Genomic DNA, 22,828 nt, shown 5'->3' on the forward strand with positions numbered 1-22,828 from the left:
AGGACACCTGTTTTGAGAAGTGAATACATAAAATAGATCCACCTATTTCTAGTATTAGATAGAAACAAAAGAAAGCAGAGCAGACAGTTTTTTCCACCCTGCCAAACTAAAAATGTATACAGTGCCACCACAGAAGGAGTTAACTTGATTTTACACTGAAGTTACAATGGATGTCAACTTTTATACAAAAAGTATTGGCAAAAGAAAGAAAAATAGCTAAAGTGAACACTAAACTTAGCTGCTCACTCAATTACCACATAGGCATATAAATTGTTGATAGAACAGCAGTATCTTGCCTGATGTCAGATACATGCTCCAGAGTCACTGTTAAGTGTTTATGACAACAGTAAGGTTCAGTATCCTTTATCCTCCTTTTTCTTCTGAGGTTGGGAAACAGTCAGGCCTCTACAGTAGTCTTCCTTCCACATACTGCGCAGCCCTCTTACAACTCTTAGCTTTGGGAAAAGTAACTCATAAGCTTCAAATACTACAGCTATGTTTAACATTTAAACCATACCTGTGTTTTCCCTTTAGTACATGTGAAAGTTGGTTCTTTTTTCCCCTCCCACCTGAACTTCAGAAGACAAAGTTTTCATTTACAGATCCCCTACTCCAACATACAATCCAACATACAACATTTAAACTCTTACCTAACAATGCTCCTGTAGAAATATTTAAAATCAATTTAAAGAAGTTTGGACTATGCTAGATCAAAGTTGAAAAACTGGCTGAAAAATAACTATTAAATGTACACTATTAAGCAGTGGACAAGTTTTATTCCTTTTATTGCTCCCACTACAAAATGGATAGAAAAACAGAACATCCAAGAAGATTAAGACCTAAATATTTCTCTACAATTAACTGCAGGAAGGCAAGGGAATAGGAGTTCTACCTCATCTCCCAGACTTTCAAGCTATTCAGGTATCTTAAATCTAAACAAAGCTGTACTAGATTGAGAAGATTGCTCCTAAGGATTTACAGTTCCTTGTCAACCTGTTCAGTTTTTCAAGAAATTCATGGGGGCAGGAGGCACAGGCAAGGGAAGAAAGGAGGAAAAACATGACTTATACTGCAAGTTATGCCAATGGGTGCAACTGGATTAAGTGACATAGGTAAGTCCAGTGTGAAGTCTGAAGTATAACCCTAAAGGAAAAAAAATGCTTCAAGTAAGCGGTTTGAGCTTCAGTCAAGTTACCTCCACACATCTACTCATTCCACTTTAAAACTGCTACAGAAGTAGAATGTTAAAAAAATTATTCCTAAGTGAATTTTAGTCAGGGCTCAAGAATGACTAAAGTTTTCAGAAATCATTTAAATATGGTTCAGTATCATCAAAACATGGACCAACTACACTTTAAGAACTATAAAAGAAAGGAAAGATTGCTTCAGAAGTAGCTTAAGTAGCCTTTAGACAGCCATAATTTATCAAGGAATCAAAGCAGTTGTCTGAGCTAACCATTAGCACCATTCTCAAAATTCTGCACAGATGAAGAGCCAGCCTAGTCCAGAATAAAGTTTGCTTTCTCCATAAAGAGCAACAGGCAATACCACTATTATGGAGTTGGTTTCTATCACTAAGGGGAGGAATAATCACAGAACACCCTACAAAATAAGATTGCATTTCACAAAGCATAACAACAGCTGGCAATAACAAGAATCAGGTAGATAAGAACTCAATGACTACAGCATTCAGTAGTGCTACAGTACAGAACAAGAAAATACTTTCATAAGAAATTTTAAACCTTCAATTACTTTTAGGAAATTTGTAGATATGCTTAAAACCAGAAGAACTTCACATTCAAGTCATTCTCTCAGGTATGTAATTTAGAGAGAAAGCTTAAAAGTGTGACTTAAGGACTTCTCTGTATTGACCAGAAGTTCCACATATCTTGCAATATTGCAGTATGAGGTTTGACCAAGGCTTATAATATATGCCAGAGCATTCAGACAGAAGCCGGTACTCTGATACACTGGCAAGAATGAGGCATAAATAGAGTACTTAAGACTTTAGATTAAGTTATGTGCTAGACAATTTCCCATTTCATCTAGATACATTTGGAAAGTGACACCAAGCCTGCCTTAGCTCACAGATAAGCCACTTCCTTCACATCTTTTCACTAAGAAAAGCAAGTACTGGCTAAATACAAGAACTACCCAAGTTAAAGGGCAAGTATAACATCATGAAGTTTAGCCTTCACAATAGTTCTTTAAAGCTCTTGAATGAAGAGGTTTAGCAGATGTAACCAACTACAGAAGTTTTAGAATGAAGTGGTCAACACTAGGAGAATAAAGGGAAAGTTTCAGGGCCCACAGGATTTCCATGCAGAAATAAGAGCTACTTACGGAGTGTTCTCATTCTTATGAAGAGGAGCATCTCATTTAGTTTTAAGCAAGTGCTTCTCTATTTTTCATATCACAAGATATTCACTGTATTGAACTTCATTAGTTTTAGGGTACCCAAGTAACATTGGAAAGCTGTAGTAAGTGATGGCTCCATGGAAGAAGGTATGAACCTGTGCTGCCCCCCTCCCCCCCAGCCCCTTCATGGCTAATAATCAAGGGCACAGCTTTGTCATCCTTACTGTCAAATTTGGACTGTATTGAAGGTAGACACAGCCTATGTCTCCTTTCTGAACTTTAAAGATTTTTGGTCTGAATGGAAGGAAAACAGTCTTATTCCAAACAATAAGCATAATCAAGTAGTTAAGAATTAAATTAGAAAAAAGTTATCAGAAAGTTATTTTTCTTGTTTGTAATCAGTGATAAGCATGCCCAAATAAATCAGTAGTGGCTTATGCGAAGCCCAGGACAAATCCCAAACTTACGACTACTTCCAAATTCTTCAAACAGCAACTTCACTTTCTCCCACTCTGTGGAATTCTTCTTGTTGGGAATATCCAAAGGGACAAAAGCACTGTAACAAAAAAGCAAAATCTCATCTCACTTACCCTGACTAGTCAAGTGTCATATAAATTGTACTTCCATATTAAATAAATGGGAATCCATTTATTCCTGAAGAAAAATCATGTTAAGTTTAAAAAATTCTAAACAGTGTTTCCTTTAATTTACATTCCCCTCATATCTGTGCAGTCAGGTCTGCATTCAATGAATACATGGTTTTCTGTTTACCAGTTCTAACAGAGGTAAGGATCCTGCATTGAAGCATCTTTAAAAAAGGTATTCTTATTTACTAACCTGGTTAATTCATGGACAGAGAATCAAAAAGCACTTAAGACAAATCAGGTCACATAAATTCACACTTCTGGAAGCTAGAATAAAACAAGATATCCACACAAAGCATTCAATTAAAGTTTAAAGAAACATTTGTTCCATAATTACAATTTTAGTGACAAAAGTCTTCTGCATTCAGTTCCTTGTTTGGTAGTTAGCCTGAGAGAACTGAACTGCACAGATGGAAATCTTCAAAAAGTTTGTGACCTTCCAGGGAGCAGGGATTTTAAAAAATGCTTTGAGAAATGTCAAGTACAACAGCCTCCTAGCTGAAGGCTTCCTATTATCAGCCTCCTCATCTGAAGTCCAATATATAATAAGATCCTTTAAACCCTCAGAACCTCAGACAATAGTTTGTTGGAACAGCCAGAAAACAGACACTTTCACACCAAACTGAAACCACAGTTTCAGGACATAAGAAAATGCCTACAACCTCCAAGGAAGCAAGACATGGAAAGGCAGAGGGAAACTAGAATAAAAGAACCCAAACTAAAAACCATAGAGAATAATCACAAGTCTTTTGGACTTTTGTAAGAAATGGTACAGACAGGATTCCAGTTTCTGCTTCACACTCCAGTAAATAACAAACATTCATCTTCCAGAAGTATGCATTAAATTTCAAGTATATAAGCGTGAATTTCAGAGGTTAGTGCAAGAGCGCAAAATGTGCACACTTTTGTTTTAATTTTAACATGTCAGAAACAAGACTGTCACCCTGCAAGCAATATTAAGAGGTCCTGTTCTTAAGCACCAACTTAAGTGTTTGTTTTTAGCTTCTTGACAATGCAGGAGGTAAATTAAGGCTAGCCTTGACTGAAATTGAAATCTTGGTTAAAAACAGCAAGCATGCATCATTCTTATAACTGCCCTTCTCTATTCTTTCTGGAGAATAGCATTCAGGCAAGATCAAATAATTCAGAAGTAGTCAGGCAAGTATCTACCTACAAAAACAAGTAAAACAACTGAGGGTGTACATTTTACAAGGATAAGACAGGAGACACTGACAAGCTAAATAAATTCAAAGTCCTGTTATTTTAGAATCAGTATGGATTTACCACATAGCAAACAAATGAAATGGAACACCGCCTTAGGATACTTGGAATTAGCTTTTATTACAAGAGATAAAGTATTTTTTGAGACTACCTATAACCAATATCTCAAAGGACAATAAGAACAGTAGAAGCCAGAGTAGGCATTATATATGCTATTCAATTAGCAGCCAGCTATATGGTGACTAAAGGAGATGAGCAGGAAAAAAAAACAGACTCAGATGTGCAAGTTCTATGTACCAAGAAGGGCCTCAAACAGGAAGGCAAGACATGCAAAAGATAGTGAAATCCCTATAAGGATCTAAAGAAGTTCCAGCTCAGTGCAGCAGATGTGTCTATTTAAATTACTTCTCCACAGGTGCATTTAAAATAGCAGCCAATAATGCTCAGCAACAAGCTTATTCCCAGCCCAAGCACCACAGCTATCTGGTTTGCAAGTCGATCTCACTGTCAGGATTCAGAATCAAAAGGGTGTCATGGAAATAGCTGTAATTAACAAGTTCTGATTACTTTGAAGAGCAGGTAAGAGCACAGAATAGTTAGAAAAACAAGAACCAAGTGGTCCATCTTACTGGAAGAGAGGAACAAACATGCTTACAGCTACCAAGGATTCAACTGACCACAGCTTGAACACACCTACTAGAAACACTGCAAAACAGTTTCCAGACTTGATATTTTATATGGTATACATATGCATGCCTACAATGCAAGTCAATGATCAGAAAAACAGCTTTTATCAAAAAAATTCAGTAGTATTCCTAGGTCATGATTACACTAACTTGAGCACTAAGTCTCTTGTAACACAGCAAAAACTTTTTTTTTTTTAACTGAAAGGGCACAAAACTTAAGTCTACTTTGAAGCGTTTATCAAAGCAGGTTTAACTTCTCTCCACAGCTTCTACTTGACATTCCACTGCTTCAAAATGGATCATTTTAGCATCCATTTTATAGGTATTTACCAACTTTATTGCTGCAGTCAAAACTGTGAATGAAAGCTTATGACTGAGCATAATTTAGAAACATTAAACATGGCATGCACACTAATATTTAGTGCTGTTCTTGAATAGAATTTGTAACATTGTGTGGAGTTTCAGAATAACAGTACTTGTTGCAAAAAAAGTTTTATTTCCCCACTTGAGTAACACCTGCATTTCAAATGAACACTAGTAAAACCTTGATCATACAAGGCACTTATATTAAGTGCAACACTGCACTATATTAACAAGTCCTTTTCAGAGCACTTCCATTTGGGGAAAGCACCAAGCACAAGTAACATCCACTCATATTTGAAAATGTTGATTTAGGATGTCCAAGAGGACATTAGACTGCAGAAGCAGAAAATGAGGAATAAAATTTTATTCCATCCCTGTTGCACATTAAGATGCAAAGACAGTTGTAATAAATATTGTAGCCATGCCTTTGAGTGATCTTCACACTGCACAAAACTGGAGAATTTCAAAGCACAAGTACCTCCACAATTAAGCAAGTCATTTTAGCTCCCAATTAAACTCTTGATTTTCAGGTATCTAATAGTCAGGATATTTAAATCTGATCAGAGATTAAACAAGATTCAATGTGAGTATGATTACACCATAATCCACCTATTCCTACTCTTGCACAGAACAAAGTTCTATTTGCTATATCCCCCTTAACATTCAGCACATTACTTACCCAATTAAGAGAAGAACTGCACAAACTGTGAGGAATCCCAGAGTGTATCTGAGTGCAGTTTTAACCTGCTGTATATTAAACACAAAGTTAATATTAACAGAAAACTAAGACAAACATAGGCTTATTGCCATTGTTTTATATTTTGGCTATTATGGCTATAGTTAGAAGTCTTATGTTAGAATTACACTGAACGGAGTCAGAAGTGATCACAATCAGTGATTAAAAGGGTCCTTTTATAGATTTTCATTTAAAATAGTAACTTATTAGTATGCACCTGCAGTTTTCCCTGTGGTGCATGGGAATGCCACACAAGTTGTAAAAACCCTGAGCACATTAAAAAGTGCTAGCTTTAGGCAGGTTACTGATGCCTACTTCAAAAAAAGCATCAGCCTCAAAGAAAGAAGGTACTTGTTTCCAACTCCAGATCAGTATAGCCTTCTTGCCCTCTGTTCCAAAATCCATTCAGGTGTTCCCAGAAATTAAAAAACCTCATGCAAACTAGCTTTTCTGTACGAAACTAAAGCTGAAAGGGATCTGGAAGAGATCTATCAGTGAATTCTCACAGGAATACTGAGAAAAGTAATTAACATATGTGAAGTTTCATTTTAAGCAAGACCACTGTGCTTAACAGACTATATTAGACTAAACAGTGTTAGCAAAAGCTGCCTACGAGTCGTTACTTAGAAGGAACTGCAGTAACAGGTTCAGAGATATTACAGCCACTGTAGCATTAAAGTTGAGCAATCATTCTTACTTTCATTTTTGCCTATATTCAGTTATCTTTTCACTACTTTGATACACTTGCCATAGCAAACTTACTGAGCATGTGCTGCCATCATCATCTTCCTTCTCCTCATAATAGAAATAGACAAAGGGAATCCACAGAAAGACGCAGAACAATATGATGGAGTACAAAGCTAGGAGAAAGAATTTAAGTGATAAGGTAAAGCTAAAAGTTCCTGATTTCCTAAGTTTCATATCATTGGAGTTAAGAACATCTTTAAGTTCTGCATTGTCAGTGGCATCCTTTAAGTAGATTAACTGACTGTTTTGAGTATTCTCCAAGTTCTTGCCAATGCACCCATTTTATTATTACAGCCAAAAATTTATCAAATGAAAAAATCCATCCTGATTTATAAGTCACATGAGTAGGAAAACAGAAGTGTTTAACCCAGCTTTTGGGCAACCCAAAGTAGTAGAATTCTGAAACCTCTGGAAAATGGAGTAAAGCAAGGCATGATAAAGGACAAAACCTTTTAAAGATGTCCCTGAGCCCTCTTAAGCCAAGCCAATTCCCTAGTAATTTGAAGCTAAATATTACCCCTCTCCTTTTGTACAAGCTTCCATCAAATATCAAACCAGAACGCTTCAGCTCACTGAAAGCTTACTTGGCAGTAACAGCATTTCCCAGAAGTTGCTTGAGTAGCTACAAACTGAAAGTTAAGTAACTCAAGTTTTTGAAGATGTCACTTAACTGTCTGTCTTCTCCCTCTTGAAGAGGGAGAAAGAGGTAGCTTCTGATCTTCATTCAGAAGAGTCAAGCCACATTTAACCAAAGACAGATATACCTTCAAATTAGCAACATAAACATAAGTGTTAGTTTTAGATAATACTGCTAACTTAGAACAAGTATATTTAAGGAGTGACTAAAATTATAAGACATAGACCTTAAGATGTGGGATTGGCTAACCATAGGAGCACAGTAAAAAAATGCATGCAATGAGTTCATCTCATTACAGATATCAAACTAACATTTCACACAGTTCCTTCTCCAAAGGTGTACAGCTTGAACTAAAAGATGACACTGGCTATCACACTTACAGAAGACTACTTTTTTCAAGCTTTTACAAATACCAGCTCCTTCTGTTCCTGCAAGTCTCCATACAAGTCTGAAGAAAACCATCCTGTAACAATCAGTGCAGAATACAAGTGGAGATGGACCAATGATTGATCAAGCCCAGTACATGTCCCCCAACAGCAGCAACAGGAGAGGATATATAAAGCACACAAGCCTGGCTGTTTTCTGCAGGATCTACCTTTATAACCTAAACTACTGACTGAAACTTTAGAGGATACATCCTTTTCTATTCCCCTTTCCTACTCAAAATCATCCATTTCAAGAAAGCAGATGACATAAAAAAAGGCTAGCAACCAAAGTGATACCATTGCAGTACTGACAAGCAAACAGCATTCATGAAAAGTAGTAAGTATCTTGATATTGAAGATGTTTATCACCTAATCTCATTTAGTCATTTGTTTTATTTCTCTGTAAAGTTTCCACTTTTCTTCCTCATCCAAGAAATTAGATTGATTCAGGTTCTTTACAGCACTTGGCTGGGTCTTCTCCTAAACTAAACTCCTAACACTGAAACTCTCAACTTGTAATATGTACCACAGGAATTATTTTTAGATTATTAGATATTTAGATTATAAAGCTCCCCCACCCAAGGATATATATGCAACAAAAGCATTTCAGCTCTTAAAGCATGGACAAGCAGTGCCAGGGCGCACCAGAACTGTAAATCATGCTTCCAAAGTTCAAGCTGAAATGTAGTTTTAGCTATGAGATCAAGACTGCATAAGCATAGCTTAAATAAAGTAAACAGTTATCACATTAAATTAAGTATAGACATTTGAGAATCAGAATCGCATCTTGGTACATGATCACTGTATCACCCCGATAAAAACTAGAATCCTGAATATTCACCTGACCACAGCAGATGGACAGATGGAGAAATAACTTTCATCCTAGTGCTTGCTGTAGAAGGTATGTCTGACCCAAGACAGGAGTTGTTCCACCTCCCTTTTACCTTCATTCACCTGCCACAATCATTCTCACTTGCCCCAGCTCCACTGTTCACTAAATCTTGTTTTGGGTCAGCTTAACTCGCAACACCAGCAAAAAGCATATCCACAAATCCAGCAACATGCCCTTGTGACAAAGGCTGCCAACATCGGCCTGAGCTGCATTAGGAGGAAGAGCATCACCAGCAGACTGGGGAAGGTGATTATTCTTCCTTATTCAGCAATGGTGAGGCCACATCTGGAGTGCTATGTCCAGTCCTGGGATTCCCAGCATGAAAGAACAGACATACTGGAGTAAGTCTGACAAAGAGCCACAAAGATGATTTAGGGCTTAGAACATTCATCATGTAGACAGAAAGCTGGGACTGTTTAGCCTGGAGAAGAGGCTCAGGGAGATCTTATCAATGAACATAAATACCTGACAGGCAGCAAGGGGGCAAATAAGGCTGAGCCAGACTCTTCTCTGGTACCCAGGGAAAGAACAAAAGGCAATAGGCACAAGCCAAAATACAGGAATTCAGTTAAACAGAATAAACTTTTACTGAAGGTGGTCAGACACTAGAACAGGTTGCCCAGAGAAACTGTGGAGTCTTCAGCCCTTGGAGATATTGAGAGCCCAACAGGACACATTTCTGAGCAACCTGCTCTAGTTAACCCAGCTGTAAACAAGGGGATTGATGATGTCTAGAGGTCCCCTTCCAACCTCAGCAATTCAATTCACTTACAAAGTGAATTTCTACTAACTTAAAGTTTGGGTTAGCACAGTTCAAGCATCCACCAAATGCCAGCATTAGCTCAAGCAGGGGCAAAAAGCACACTGCTGGAAGTGGAAATCCTTCTGTCACCAGTAGCACACTTACATACTAAAGCTGCATGCTGTCTTGGACTGTTTTAAGTGATGTATTGCAAAGATGCTCCCAGACCTAACTTAAGTGGTTTAAGTATAGATCTATGCTCTGTTTCTGCTAACTCAATTGCTGAAGTTAGCAGTTCTGTAGAGCTGTAAGTTTTCCTTAGGATGGAGAACACGGAAATCCCCACGTACACACCAATACCTTCAGGCAGCTCACAAGCCTGGCAGGTGTTCATGTCCACCCAAACTGACAGTCTGCTACAGCTGCAGTTTTCTGCCCCACAGCCATGATTTGAGGCCATTCAACAGTCCTAACTTCAGCTTTATGCTTCACTAAAATTGAAGTTCTCAGCAAACACTAACAAACCCTCTGCATCAGGAAGGCATACTGGCTGTTCACACTTTAAGAGAACTTGAGAACTAGTAGTATACTGGGTATCAACCCTGAGATGATCTGCACACATGTGCAAGACATGCAGCATGAGACTCATTCCAGAATTTTCCATCCATCACAGATTCTCTATCAGCACTCACACCTCAACTTTACCCTAAATATTTTCTGGGATAAAGCTAGATTGCCTTTTAATGCATTTTGAGAAAGAATTTAGTACTACAATTTGAATATAGTTTTATTTATTTACATGTAGTAACAAATTCCAGCTTAGGCTTACTGCTGCAACAGCTCTGCTGCTTGCTCAGTTAAACACTGTCACCATAGTAACTTTACAGAACCATACACTGGAAAAATTTCAAAAGAATTTTTCATATGCTTTTTCCAAAGAAAAAAATCATTCTAAGCAAGATAAAGTGCTAAAACTTCCTATGAGAAATTTTAGTTAGAACTGAAAAATGGAACTTGCAGTTTATATAGTTAAATGGCTACATTCTTCCTCCTGTTCTGCCATATAGAAACTTTGCCAAGTCTTTTAAAAGTCCCCCAACCAAAAATAAGAGTAAGAGCATTTTATTTTATTTTTTAGAGTTTTTTCCCCAAGAGGAAGAGCAGCCCCTTTCATCAGCTCATAAGTTAATTACCTATGGGCAGGCACTTAATTGCCTGTTCTCCCTACTTAAAAAGGCTGTTTATTCCCTGGAAAGCTACCCTTCAAAATTAATGAAAAGTCTAGCAGCAGCAAACACCCAGGCAACTAAAAGGCAGCATTCCCCCCCCCCCCCCCCCGCCCCAACTCCCTTAGTCTAACCTTCTAGCATGACTTAAGGTTGTCTTACTTCTCATTATTTCATTTCCACACATTTTATAACAGTTACAAATCAGTGATCACTCTGCTCTTGTTCAGGAGTCCAGCTTCTGTTTCAAAACATTTTTCCAGGTAGCACCATAACCTGGAAGCACTGTCACTGAAAATAGACTCCACTGTCTAGGCAACACAGCACAGTGATGACCCCCCCACCACCACAGAGTTCAAAGTCTAAGCAAACTTCAGCAAGAATTCATTGGAAGGTTTTTTTTAAGAGGTGTCTGACAGCAACTACAATCTCAGTCACCAAAATAAGTCATTTCTGCTGTTTTGCACTGCACCATATTCAATATAAGTACAAAGACACCCTAACTATAAGAAAGGCTACTTGAAGACTACAAGCAATAGTCTCATCATTTTGACTTATTCAGAAGTATGCAAAGACAGCTCAGTTGTCTATTAAATTTCAAATGAAAATGAGTATTAAAAAGACTGTTCTAATTATTCTTCTGAAACTAATATAAGCTTCAGTAACACCATATTAGATGACAGGTCATCAAGTTTCAGTTAAACTGCAGAGAACACTAGAGTAGTTGCATGGCTGCACATCACTAATTCTGACCACCCTTCCCCCACTCCCCACATATAAGACCAAAGGACACTAGGAATAGCAAGATCAAGTAAGCAGAAGGAACTAGAACATATCAGAAAACAGTGGAGAGATTTCCTGCAGACTAAAGATACCAGTATGGCCCCCCAAATCCCCTTCAGGCTATTGGAGGCTCAAGTACATTATATGCTCAGCTGTCCTTCATCACACAAACCTTCTGTTGTTCAGGATGGCAACATACGCTGGTCCACTGCACACAAATTCTCAGCTGCAGTAGGAGTAAGATCTTTGTTTTGAAAGATACCTTTAGTTAACCAGAAATAACCATCACAGAAAGCTACATAGCAAAGCACTGTTTTAAGCAACTTAATAGTATAAGTCACAAACTATTTCAAAAAAAACCAAAGACAAGCGTTTCTTCCCAAATAAGTTATTCTCACACCCAACAGAAGATTTGTTACAATTTTGGATCAAGACTTACTGCAAGGACAGATTTATTGTTTTCCCACTGAAAGTTATAAGGGATATAATACCCCAACAAATTTCAGACTTCTCATCACAAAGCATTTATGTTAATTGTCCTGCATCAAACATTTCAGCATAGTAGTCATCAGTACTATAAATGCAGACTTGGAACTTGTGTTCTGCTTCTTAAAACTACACCGATTAGGGGAAAGTGTCTGTAGAAGTCCCTTAGCAGTATTTCTCAAATACAGCTATGCAAGTCTTTTACAGCCTGGTCCTAGGGAAAGACATGCTAAATACTGTTAAAATTTTTAATTCCATCTGACTTGCTCCTAATTCCTAGAAGCTCAAGTCCTCTGAATGGCTCAATATCAAACACTTAAAATAAGCAGGTGGAAGTATATTCAAAAGTAATCCAAGCTATATCAAGCATCAATTTGGATAAATTCTCATCCAAGACTTAACCTAGGAACCACCACAGCCTAACCATTTCAGACTACTAAATACTGCCTATTGGTTATCTAAAATAGAAAATAGTAAGTTTAGCATATCCTCAAAAGTACACTTACAAAGAGACGCCAATAGAATATAGCATATCCTCAAAAGTACACTTACAAAGAGACGCCAATAGAATATAGCAAACTGCACCTGACCTGAGTTAAGTAACAAACTAATATGCCAAGACACAGGACTCACACATAGACAACTCACACAACTTAAGACTCTGAAAAGCAAGTTGAGTTCAATAAGGAGGCTGCAGCGGAAACGGGGGGAGGAGGCTGCAGCGGAAACGGGGGGAGGAGGCTGCAGCGGAAACGGGGGGAGGAGGCTGCAGCGGAAACGGGGGGAGGAGGCTGCAGCGGAAACGGGGGGAGGAGGCTGCAGCGGAAACGGGGGGAGGAGGCTGCAGCGGAAACGGGGGGAGGAGGCTGCAGCGGAAACGGGGGGAGGAGGCTGCAGCGGAAACGGGGGGAGGAGGCTGCAGCGGAAACGGGGGGAGGAGGCTGCAGCGGAAACGGGGGGAGGAGGCTGCAGCGGAAACGGGGGGAGGAGGCTGCAGCGGAAACGGGGGGAGGAGGCTGCAGCGGAAACGGGGGGAGGAGGCTGCAGCGGAAACGGGGGGAGGAGGCTGCAGCGGAAACGGGGGGAGGAGGCTGCAGCGGAAACGGGGGGAGGAGGCTGCAGCGGAAACGGGGGGAGGAGGCTGCAGCGGAAACGGGGGGAGGAGGCTGCAGCGGAAACGGGGGGAGGAGGCTGCAGCGGAAACGGGGGGAGGAGGCTGCAGCGGAAACGGGGGGAGGAGGCTGCAGCGGAAACGGGGGGAGGAGGCTGCAGCGGAAACGGGGGGAGGAGGCTGCAGCGGAAACGGGGGGAGGAGGCTGCAGCGGAAACGGGGGGAGGAGGCTGCAGCGGAAACGGGGGGAGGAGGCTGCAGCGGAAACGGGGGGAGGAGGCTGCAGCGGAAACGGGGGGAGGAGGCTGCAGCGGAAACGGGGGGAGGAGGCTGCAGCGGAAACGGGGGGAGGAGGCTGCAGCGGAAACGGGGGGAGGAGGCTGCAGCGGAAACGGGGGGAGGAGGCTGCAGCGGAAACGGGGGGAGGAGGCTGCAGCGGAAACGGGGGGAGGAGGCTGCAGCGGAAACGGGGGGAGGAGGCTGCAGCGGAAACGGGGGGAGGAGGCTGCAGCGGAAACGGGGGGAGGAGGCTGCAGCGGAAACGGGGGGAGGAGGCTGCAGCGGAAACGGGGGGAGGAGGCTGCAGCGGAAACGGGGGGAGGAGGCTGCAGCGGAAACGGGGGGAGGAGGCTGCAGCGGAAACGGGGGGAGGAGGCTGCAGCGGAAACGGGGGGAGGAGGCTGCAGCGGAAACGGGGGGAGGAGGCTGCAGCGGAAACGGGGGGAGGAGGCTGCAGCGGAAACGGGGGGAGGAGGCTGCAGCGGAAACGGGGGGAGGAGGCTGCAGCGGAAACGGGGGGAGGAGGCTGCAGCGGAAACGGGGGGAGGAGGCTGCAGCGGAAACGGGGGGAGGAGGCTGCAGCGGAAACGGGGGGAGGAGGCTGCAGCGGAAACGGGGGGAGGAGGCTGCAGCGGAAACGGGGGGAGGAGGCTGCAGCGGAAACGGGGGGAGGAGGCTGCAGCGGAAACGGGGGGAGGAGGCTGCAGCGGAAACGGGGGGAGGAGGCTGCAGCGGAAACGGGGGGAGGAGGCTGCAGCGGAAACGGGGGGAGGAGGCTGCAGCGGAAACGGGGGGAGGAGGCTGCAGCGGAAACGGGGGGAGGAGGCTGCAGCGGAAACGGGGGGAGGAGGCTGCAGCGGAAACGGGGGGAGGAGGCTGCAGCGGAAACGGGGGGAGGAGGCTGCAGCGGAAACGGGGGGAGGAGGCTGCAGCGGAAACGGGGGGAGGAGGCTGCAGCGGAAACGGGGGGAGGAGGCTGCAGCGGAAACGGGGGGAGGAGGCTGCAGCGGAAACGGGGGGAGGAGGCTGCAGCGGAAACGGGGGGAGGAGGCTGCAGCGGAAACGGGGGGAGGAGGCTGCAGCGGAAACGGGGGGAGGAGGCTGCAGCGGAAACGGGGGGAGGAGGCTGCAGCGGAAACGGGGGGAGGAGGCTGCAGCGGAAACGGGGGGAGGAGGCTGCAGCGGAAACGGGGGGAGGAGGCTGCAGCGGAAACGGGGGGAGGAGGCTGCAGCGGAAACGGGGGGAGGAGGCTGCAGCGGAAACGGGGGGAGGAGGCTGCAGCGGAAACGGGGGGAGGAGGCTGCAGCGGAAACGGGGGGAGGAGGCTGCAGCGGAAACGGGGGGAGGAGGCTGCAGCGGAAACGGGGGGAGGAGGCTGCAGCGGAAACGGGGGGAGGAGGCTGCAGCGGAAACGGGGGGAGGAGGCTGCAGCGGAAACGGGGGGAGGAGGCTGCAGCGGAAACGGGGGGAGGAGGCTGCAGCGGAAACGGGGGGAGGAGGCTGCAGCGGAAACGGGGGGAGGAGGCTGCAGCGGAAACGGGGGGAGGAGGCTGCAGCGGAAACGGGGGGAGGAGGCTGCAGCGGAAACGGGGGGAGGAGGCTGCAGCGGAAACGGGGGGAGGAGGCTGCAGCGGAAACGGGGGGAGGAGGCTGCAGCGGAAACGGGGGGAGGAGGCTGCAGCGGAAACGGGGGGAGGAGGCTGCAGCGGAAACGGGGGGAGGAGGCTGCAGCGGAAACGGGGGGAGGAGGCTGCAGCGGAAACGGGGGGAGGAGGCTGCAGCGGAAACGGGGGGAGGAGGCTGCAGCGGAAACGGGGGGAGGAGGCTGCAGCGGAAACGGGGGGAGGAGGCTGCAGCGGAAACGGGGGGAGGAGGCTGCAGCGGAAACGGGGGGAGGAGGCTGCAGCGGAAACGGGGGGAGGAGGCTGCAGCGGAAACGGGGGGAGGAGGCTGCAGCGGAAACGGGGGGAGGAGGCTGCAGCGGAAACGGGGGGAGGAGGCTGCAGCGGAAACGGGGGGAGGAGGCTGCAGCGGAAACGGGGGGAGGAGGCTGCAGCGGAAACGGGGGGAGGAGGCTGCAGCGGAAACGGGGGGAGGAGGCTGCAGCGGAAACGGGGGGAGGAGGCTGCAGCGGAAACGGGGGGAGGAGGCTGCAGCGGAAACGGGGGGAGGAGGCTGCAGCGGAAACGGGGGGAGGAGGCTGCAGCGGAAACGGGGGGAGGAGGCTGCAGCGGAAACGGGGGGAGGAGGCTGCAGCGGAAACGGGGGGAGGAGGCTGCAGCGGAAACGGGGGGAGGAGGCTGCAGCGGAAACGGGGGGAGGAGGCTGCAGCGGAAACGGGGGGAGGAGGCTGCAGCGGAAACGGGGGGAGGAGGCTGCAGCGGAAACGGGGGGAGGAGGCTGCAGCGGAAACGGGGGGAGGAGGCTGCAGCGGAAACGGGGGGAGGAGGCTGCAGCGGAAACGGGGGGAGGAGGCTGCAGCGGAAACGGGGGGAGGAGGCTGCAGCGGAAACGGGGGGAGGAGGCTGCAGCGGAAACGGGGGGAGGAGGCTGCAGCGGAAACGGGGGGAGGAGGCTGCAGCGGAAACGGGGGGAGGAGGCTGCAGCGGAAACGGGGGGAGGAGGCTGCAGCGGAAACGGGGGGAGGAGGCTGCAGCGGAAACGGGGGGAGGAGGCTGCAGCGGAAACGGGGGGAGGAGGCTGCAGCGGAAACGGGGGGAGGAGGCTGCAGCGGAAACGGGGGGAGGAGGCTGCAGCGGAAACGGGGGGAGGAGGCTGCAGCGGAAACGGGGGGAGGAGGCTGCAGCGGAAACGGGGGGAGGAGGGCTACGGAAGACTAGAAGAGACATTTGTTGAACCCATTCTCTCTATTTTCATTTCCCTACACTGCAACAGCAGCAGGGACCTAGACTTAACTGAGCACTTCTACTGCTTTTTTTTTTAACCTAAGAAAGGTAACTTACTTTTCAGAACTCTGCATCAGAACAGTTACTGTTTGCTTCAAAGAAAACTAGTTAGAAAAGATGCTTTCCAACTAAGATCACAAAAGAAAAGATTTTTGAAAAGCATCTCTAGATCTCTACCACCATCTGGAGGACATATTGTGAAATATTAGCCCTACAAAACTGCAAGTAGACCTATCCAGATAGACCTCAAAGTCCTTGAAGTATATACATAGGTCAGGATTTACCAAAAGGCATTCTGCTTTAAAATACTTAATCCCCAACATTTTGGTAGGGCCAAATGAGAAACCTAGCCTTCTGTATTCCAATAATCTATTTGAACTGGAAGTAACCACCTACTAAGCAGGTTCTAGAGCTCTTACCCTGCATTAGTTTGAATTAAACTGTTTTCCAAAACTCAAAAGTACAACAATGCCCAATGAACTTCCTGTTTCTCAAATTATGTTTTGCTTTTCCCCCCCAAAACCATGAGAACTGACAGTCACATGATTCATCTATTAAAATTAAAATCCAGAAGATGTCCTAAATTAGGTTCAAGTCTTAATGGTACTTTAAATGGAAGGCAGTAGTAGTTGTTTTTTCATAGAAGTAATGAAAGTGAAATTCTTTAGCTTCAGCTAACAAACTAATTTGCATAACAACCTTTCAACATATTACCCAAATCATGAAGCTTGAGTCTGAATCAATTATCACTTGTTTTAATTAGAGAAGACATTTGCATCCTGACAACTATTCCCAACCTTCTAGGGCAGGATTAAAGGTCAGTCTAAACTATGTTTTACAGAAGTTTACCCCAGTTTCACAGATCTATACAAAATGTTCACAGAATAGTTTGAAGGCTGTTCACATAAAAACCCTGGAGCTGTTAAACAAGCCATTAACAACTTAGCAAGTAAAAAGCAAAATTACAAAGTTATTTAGCTATTCCATACTGAATGTCTTTGTGGAAGATAAGCTAATATTTGAAGTTCACATTTTTTGAAGACACAGGTGTTCTTACCACTTTTGGCTTCAAATTTCACTCAGCAGCAAACCACACATTGTTAGTTTATTTGCCTGAATACCAGTCTCAGGCAACAAGTATTTCATAACTCAGCACAAAGAGCCCACTACTTGAAACTGAGCATTTCCTGACCTTCTGAAAATATTCAGAAGAGCTAATAATCTTTATTGAGAAACTTCAACTTTTAGGAAACTTTTAGTTTAGGTAACTACTTCTGTTTCGAATTTGTAGCATCAACTAGACAGTCAGTTTAAGTAAACTGCATTTCCCATAGCTACCTCTTAAACATGATCCATTATTAAGGGAAGATGTTTACAGGACAACTTTAAGACTGGAACTATACAAGAAGTTTTGTGGATCTTATTAGAATTGACTTACCTCATGCAGAGATCAGCTCCATTATGCTCAATTACAGTAGCTCTTAGTCTGAGTACAGAAGTTGCTGAAGCTGAATACTCTCACAATGCAAGTGATGCAGTAATAGTTGCAGTGACTTTATACATGGTAGGCAAGCATCACATTGCCTTCAATGCAGAAAGCTGTGACACTGCTGCATGTTAAGTGCCACAAAAAAATCAAAACCAAAAGTTTTCCCTAAGGGATCTATAAATACATATGCACAGCATACATGTTCACAGCTGATTGTATGACATTAGCCTTTTCTTGTATTGGTCTTCAAAATATGACTTTTTTTAAACAGGGCTCTTGAACATAGAAACTTCACTGAAGGGGTCCAAGTGTAAAGCTAATGTTTAGCCAAGGAGTAATCCAGTATGACACCCAAAAGCTTCATGACTTAAGGCCTTCCCTTAAAAGTACTATAGTTTCTATTAATTGAAAAATTAGAAGTTAAATACTTACTGTAATATCCATAAAGTACAGTGTCTTCAATTTGTCTTGAAACATTAGCATCAGCCCAGTCCTAGCAATAAAGGATAAGCATTTAACATCACAAAAGAACACTTCAACAGCATCCTTAAAGAACTGAAAAAATTGCTCATATGAGTTGCTTAAGAAAAGTGGCAGGCACTAGGTTTGTTCATTTTAAACTCTGGAATTTGAGGAGCTAATTCACATAAGTATGATTGACAAATGCACTACATTTCAGAAGTATTTCAGCCTCCCAACCACCTATACTCATTTTCACCACTAACTTCATTAAAACTGTTTTTCTACAGATCGGAGCCCTTTAAAACACAGATTTTTCATTTACCATACATACTTTTCAAATAAAAAAGTGAAATTGTTAGTGAACACATTCTTTAGCAGCTGACAACTCAGTATATTTGTCTTTATTTTGTACTTAAACACTAAGTGGCAATCTACACATTAAAAAATAAGTTTAATAGAAATGAATATCACAGTGCACCAACATCAGTCTGAAGCTGTGTAAGCTGTTTTTCAAGCGATCTTCCTAAAATGAAGAATGGATGTGTTCTTACTCAATTCTAGCCCTTCTTTTTGAGCTTAGATCGCTACTGATCTAAGCTTCCACTAAGCTTCCACGCAAAGTTCTTTCAGAGACACTGTCCTCAGGACAGGTTTTCTTTGAAGAGCAAAGAATCACTTTGCTTCAAGATTTATGCGTGGGGGTTATTAGCAAAGAGACTGCCTATAGATAACTAAGCTGCATGAATTGCCCAGCCCTGTAGCTGGATGTGGTGCAGCTTTGACAATTTTAGAGGCTTGTCTACATTATGCTGAAAGCCTCTCCCAGGCAGAGCTGATCATAAGTGAGCAGCCCACCTTCTCTCCCTAGATACTGCAATGTAAGTGAGACAGTTGCTTCAAGCATTAGCATCTCCAGTCACAAAACTAGAGTTTTGGCTGGGAAACAGCTCTTAAGATATAAAAACAAGTTAAGAGGCCTGTTTTGCAACTCTTTAGAATATGCATGTAAAAGCATTAATGGAAGTACCCAGTGAAGTGACCCACTCATTTTAAGTCAATACCCCTCACACAAGTAGTTTTATATCAGTAAGGCTGATACTGGAAATTGCTAAGATTGCAGCTCTAAGACACCACTTGAGATTGGTATCTGCCTAACTGAACCTCAGTTGTAGAAACAAACTCTAGATTGTGACTGTGAACTCATGACAGAAGTCAGATATTCAAGATCAGTTTTGCTAGTCATGACTCAATGGAAAGGGCCCATTTGTGAAACAGGGGCCAATGAGAAAGGGCCCAAAGTGAAACACAGTTCTATCTGCATTGGTAATTAAACCCAGCAAGAAGGCAGAGGTTCTTGCTCCCACACTTCCCCTCCTCCTCAGAAGGAGTTATTGATTTAAGGAAGCTTGAGAGTTCATAGCATGATCATTGGCAGCCAAGCCCAGGGACTGCATACAGAGGTCCAAGACTGCCTGTATGGCATAACCCACCTGATATTTTTTGAGGAAAGTTATACATGCATTTGGTCTCTGAGCACCAAGAATGGATGAGCTTCAGGACTTAAAAGATGAAAGATTTTAGCTGAAAGGACAGAAGTTACCTTCTTAAGTCTTGGATTCATTCTCATGAGCAATGGTGACATTGGAAATCTGAGTTCTGCTTTGCTTATTCTTTTGGTGTGGATTTCCAACAAAATATCACTTTACTGAGCAAGTACAATAGGCAGAACTGTACTTGTAAAACATGGACTCAGAACTGATTTGAGGAGCTTCTAGATCTAGTCTGTTTTCTTCACTCATTACAGCCCAGAGAGCTGATAAAGTCAATTCTTTTAACTTCCAAGAGTATAGGCACATTAAACTTGTAAGATATGCAGGAAAAAACTCTAAGGCACAAGAGATTAAGAAGGTGAAGTTTCATTATCTTCAATTGGAGTTTAAGACATGAAAATATGACCCTGAATTCTCCAAGATCAGCAGAATTTGGGCACTGCATTGTTCTGCTGCACTTCATCCTAATAACTTTGCATAACCTTGGTCACTGAAACCATTGCTTTCAAATGTTACCAGTTTAAGCTGTTCCAGTTTACTGAACATGCATATTACCTTTAAAAGTGAAAGTGTGTTGTATTGATAGGTACAGGATCAACAATATATTTCAAGGATGTGCAATGAGACCAGTGGCCCTGTTAAGGAAACTGAGCTGGAACTGTAGAGGTAGCCACTTAGCCTGAGTAGCTAGATTTGCTGAAGCCTTAGGTCACACTCAGATAACAAAAGGCACTTTCACGTCATTCAGTAAGAAAGGGCCCCAGAGCTGGTTCAAGCTGGAAAGCTAAGGGAGTTGCAAGCAGTCTGTGTTCACAATGTCTCTCTCACTCCAAAAGGGAGGATGTCAAAACTTCAAAATAAGGCCTGCGCAGGGCATCCGGACCTTGAGAAACAAAGCCTCCCCTCACTGCCCAGGCAGTGAGAATTGTTGTGGTCTGGAATTACCACCTCCTCGTCAGGACCTTGAGACACAACAGCAGGACCCAACAAGGAACAAAGACACATGCATCAGCAGAAACCACAACAGTAAAGATAAGGAAAGAAACAGCCTGCCTAGGGACAACAATGAGACCCAGTAAGGAGCAGGAGACCCCAGACCTGAATATTACTATTGGTCTGAACTACCATGTGAGGGGTGGAAAGCTTAGACTGGAAAGTTATAATTGCCCAGGGATTTTTGTTCAGGGTCCCTCTTCGGAGGCACCCAGCTCGAGCTGCAGTTACTGCACATGCATCATTACAATTTAATTATTTGCTTTGACTTGCTCCAAGCTTTTCAGCAGGAACCTAGGGTTGGACCCTGTTATGGTAGCCAGCAAGCCTAATGTTCCATAATTTTACCAACCCAGATGGGACTCTAGGCAACCACTGTTGGGGCCTCTCATCTCCAGACAATCATCTGGCACCATCAGGTGAATTCACCTGGGATCTTTGGCAACAAGAGGCACTGAAAAGGCAAGTCTTAAATTCCTGCCTAAATTCTAAATTTTGGTCTGGTAACAGGGGTATGGAGGCTGCCCACTGCAAAGGGACAGCAGTCCTAGCACTTGAAGACTCAGGTGGTGAGTGTGGTTCACAGAAAGAGATCACACCAGCCACAGGGGCTGGTGTTACTGATAAGGAAGTGCACTGCCTGATCTGCTTAAGATGCACTTTTCAGGAACTCAATATGGGAAATTTTGGCATAGGAAAGGGGACACCCTTAGCTGAAATTTTGCTAAATTGGAGTGAGATTGATGGTACCAAGAACTTAAGAAAAAGGTTGATCCAACTATGCCAGGAGGATTGGCCATTCCTGACAAAGGAGGGAAACCCAGCAGGACAGTGGCCACCACAAGGGACTTCTGATCAGCATGAACCTTCTCATGAAGTCATTTAGAAGACAGGTTTACAACTCAAATGGATTACTGGTATGTTTGGGATAATTGGGTATTGGCACAGGAACATTTCAGCCAGGAGGGAGAGCAGGAAGGAACCCAAAGGTAACTCATGTTAGCAGATACTTGTACCCCAGACCATGCTCCAAAAGCTTCTGCTCCACCTTGTATGCCTGATGATCTCTCATTACTTCTCCTCCTCCCTCTACTCTACCCTATGATCTCCAATGTGCCAACTAATCCTGCCACTTTACAGCCAAGGGGAAAGGGAGGAGCCAGCCACCACTGCCCCCGCCCATGCTGCAGATATTTGCTAATCAACCCTGGAACCCTAGCAATCTTGCCTTATGGGAGGGGTAAAATACTGAGATTAAGAGAAGATGCAGAGCAATGTGTCCAGTTATTTTCTAATGTATGGACCAGGCACAGCCCAAAAGAACTTGAGTATCACTCCAGTTGAAGGAATTATTTCAACCAAATGAACAGGATAAGATAATTAAAGATGCAGAAGTAGTGCAGCAAGCCAGGGGAAAAAAACCCTGGCTAGCAAGTGATACAAATTGGAATTATAATAATGCAGGAGAGTGCCATGTGTCAAACAGGACTTTGAAGTTTAGTAGAAGCAATTAGAGCATGCAGAGAGTTAGGAGTAAATTGGACTGAAGTGCAAGAATGCAGACAGTAATTAGATGAACACCCCAGTGACTTTTGGAGGTGGCTGCAGCAAGCCCTGCTAAAATATGGAGGAATGACCCCACAAAACTTCAATGATGCACTCGCAATTAGTGTTTTTATAGATCAAGCAGCCCCTGATACGCAAGAGTATTTTAAAGAGCATGCGCCAGGCTGACAAGGGGAGACTTTACAAAAGATTTTAAGTGTAGCAGTATTCATTTATGATGGTCAAGAGGAAAAACAAAGCTGAACAAGAAAGGAGAGTGGAGAGGAAGTGAAGGGAGAGAATGCTATTACTGTAAAAACTTAGGATAGGTGCAGTGCAAGTGTCCTTTTCGGCTCCAAGGGATAGCTGGCAGGGGGGAGTTACAAGCATGAAGAGTTAGCCCATGAGAACAATCCCTCACAATGACAAGAAGGGAACCTCAGCAACCCTGAAAAGGCAGTGGAGTACATGAAAACACCTCCCACAAGGGTTCACAGGGTCTCCTGCAATTTTCTCACAAATATTAAAGAATGATTTAAAAGATGT

General features: G+C 43.7%; 1 protein-coding gene across 3 annotated transcripts in view; it reads right to left on the minus strand.

Moving 5' to 3' along the window:
• Nucleotides 1-22,828, minus strand: part of LMBRD1 (LMBR1 domain containing 1) — an 88,334-nt gene that overhangs the window by 56,840 nt on the left and 8,666 nt on the right. For 2 of the 3 annotated variants that reach the window (XM_026095881.2, XM_026095880.2), the window contains exons 3-6: nucleotides 18,165-18,225; nucleotides 6,771-6,868; nucleotides 5,952-6,019; nucleotides 2,826-2,914 (exon numbers count right to left, since the gene is read on the minus strand). In XM_026095881.2, the coding sequence (XP_025951666.2) occupies nucleotides 2,826-2,914; nucleotides 5,952-6,019; nucleotides 6,771-6,868; nucleotides 18,165-18,225 (316 nt within the window). The remainder of the gene's footprint in view (nucleotides 1-2,825; nucleotides 2,915-5,951; nucleotides 6,020-6,770; nucleotides 6,869-18,164; nucleotides 18,226-22,828) is intronic. The other variant, XM_026095882.2, reaches the window with a different exon arrangement.

This window comes from Dromaius novaehollandiae, chromosome 3 (assembly GCF_036370855.1).
Source record: "Dromaius novaehollandiae isolate bDroNov1 chromosome 3, bDroNov1.hap1, whole genome shotgun sequence".
Taxonomy (NCBI): domain Eukaryota; kingdom Metazoa; phylum Chordata; class Aves; order Casuariiformes; family Dromaiidae; genus Dromaius; species Dromaius novaehollandiae.